This window comes from Penaeus monodon, chromosome 30 (assembly GCF_015228065.2).
Source record: "Penaeus monodon isolate SGIC_2016 chromosome 30, NSTDA_Pmon_1, whole genome shotgun sequence".
Classification (NCBI taxonomy): Eukaryota; Metazoa; Arthropoda; class Malacostraca; order Decapoda; family Penaeidae; genus Penaeus; species Penaeus monodon.
In genome coordinates this window covers 25,338,694-25,339,269 of record NC_051415.1, presented here as the reverse complement: position 1 = coordinate 25,339,269, position 576 = coordinate 25,338,694, and the positions used below count along the sequence as shown (strand labels likewise).

Here is a 576-nt window from a genome sequence, read left to right as displayed (position 1 = left end):
TCGGCACATTGGTACAACCCCCTGGTATTTCACGACCGACACAATAGGAGACACATACACCCTCACCCCCAACCTACCCCCCTAACCTCCCCCCCCCTAATCCAACAACACACAAACCTCCCCCAACCCCTCTCTTCACCCCCCAACCCCGCATTTCCTCCCTCTCTCCAATCCCCCACCCCACTCGACCTCCCCACAACCCCTCTTTACCCCCACCTCCACCCATCCACAAACAACCAGAATCTCACCTGTGGTTGCACTGTTGACAAGCGAAACACTCAAGGTGGTATACATTCGTCTTGGCTCTCATCACCATCTCAAAGGCGGGGATGACCTTGTTGCATGCAGCGCAGTGACCCGTGGTGCCAAATAGTCTGCAAGGAACAGGAGGAAAATATTGGTTAGACAGATAAATAGGTGAACAGACAGATATATTGATAATATTTTGTAATATCCGTGGTGCCAAATATTCTGCAAGGGACAGGAGAAAAATATTGGTTGGATAGATAAATATGTGAATAGATAGATGTATTGATAATGTTTTGTAATGTCCGTGGGGACAAATCGTCCGCAAGG

At 48.8% G+C, this 576-nt stretch overlaps 1 protein-coding gene across 1 annotated transcript in view; it reads right to left on the bottom strand.

The window, feature by feature from the left end:
* Positions 1-576, bottom strand: part of LOC119592661 (insulin gene enhancer protein ISL-3-like) — a gene marked incomplete at its 5' end in the record, with an annotated part of 82,877 nt that overhangs the window by 39,824 nt on the left and 42,477 nt on the right. Inside the window, 1 exon segment of the mRNA XM_037941573.1 lies at positions 249-374. Within this exon segment, the coding sequence (XP_037797501.1) occupies positions 249-374 (126 nt within the window).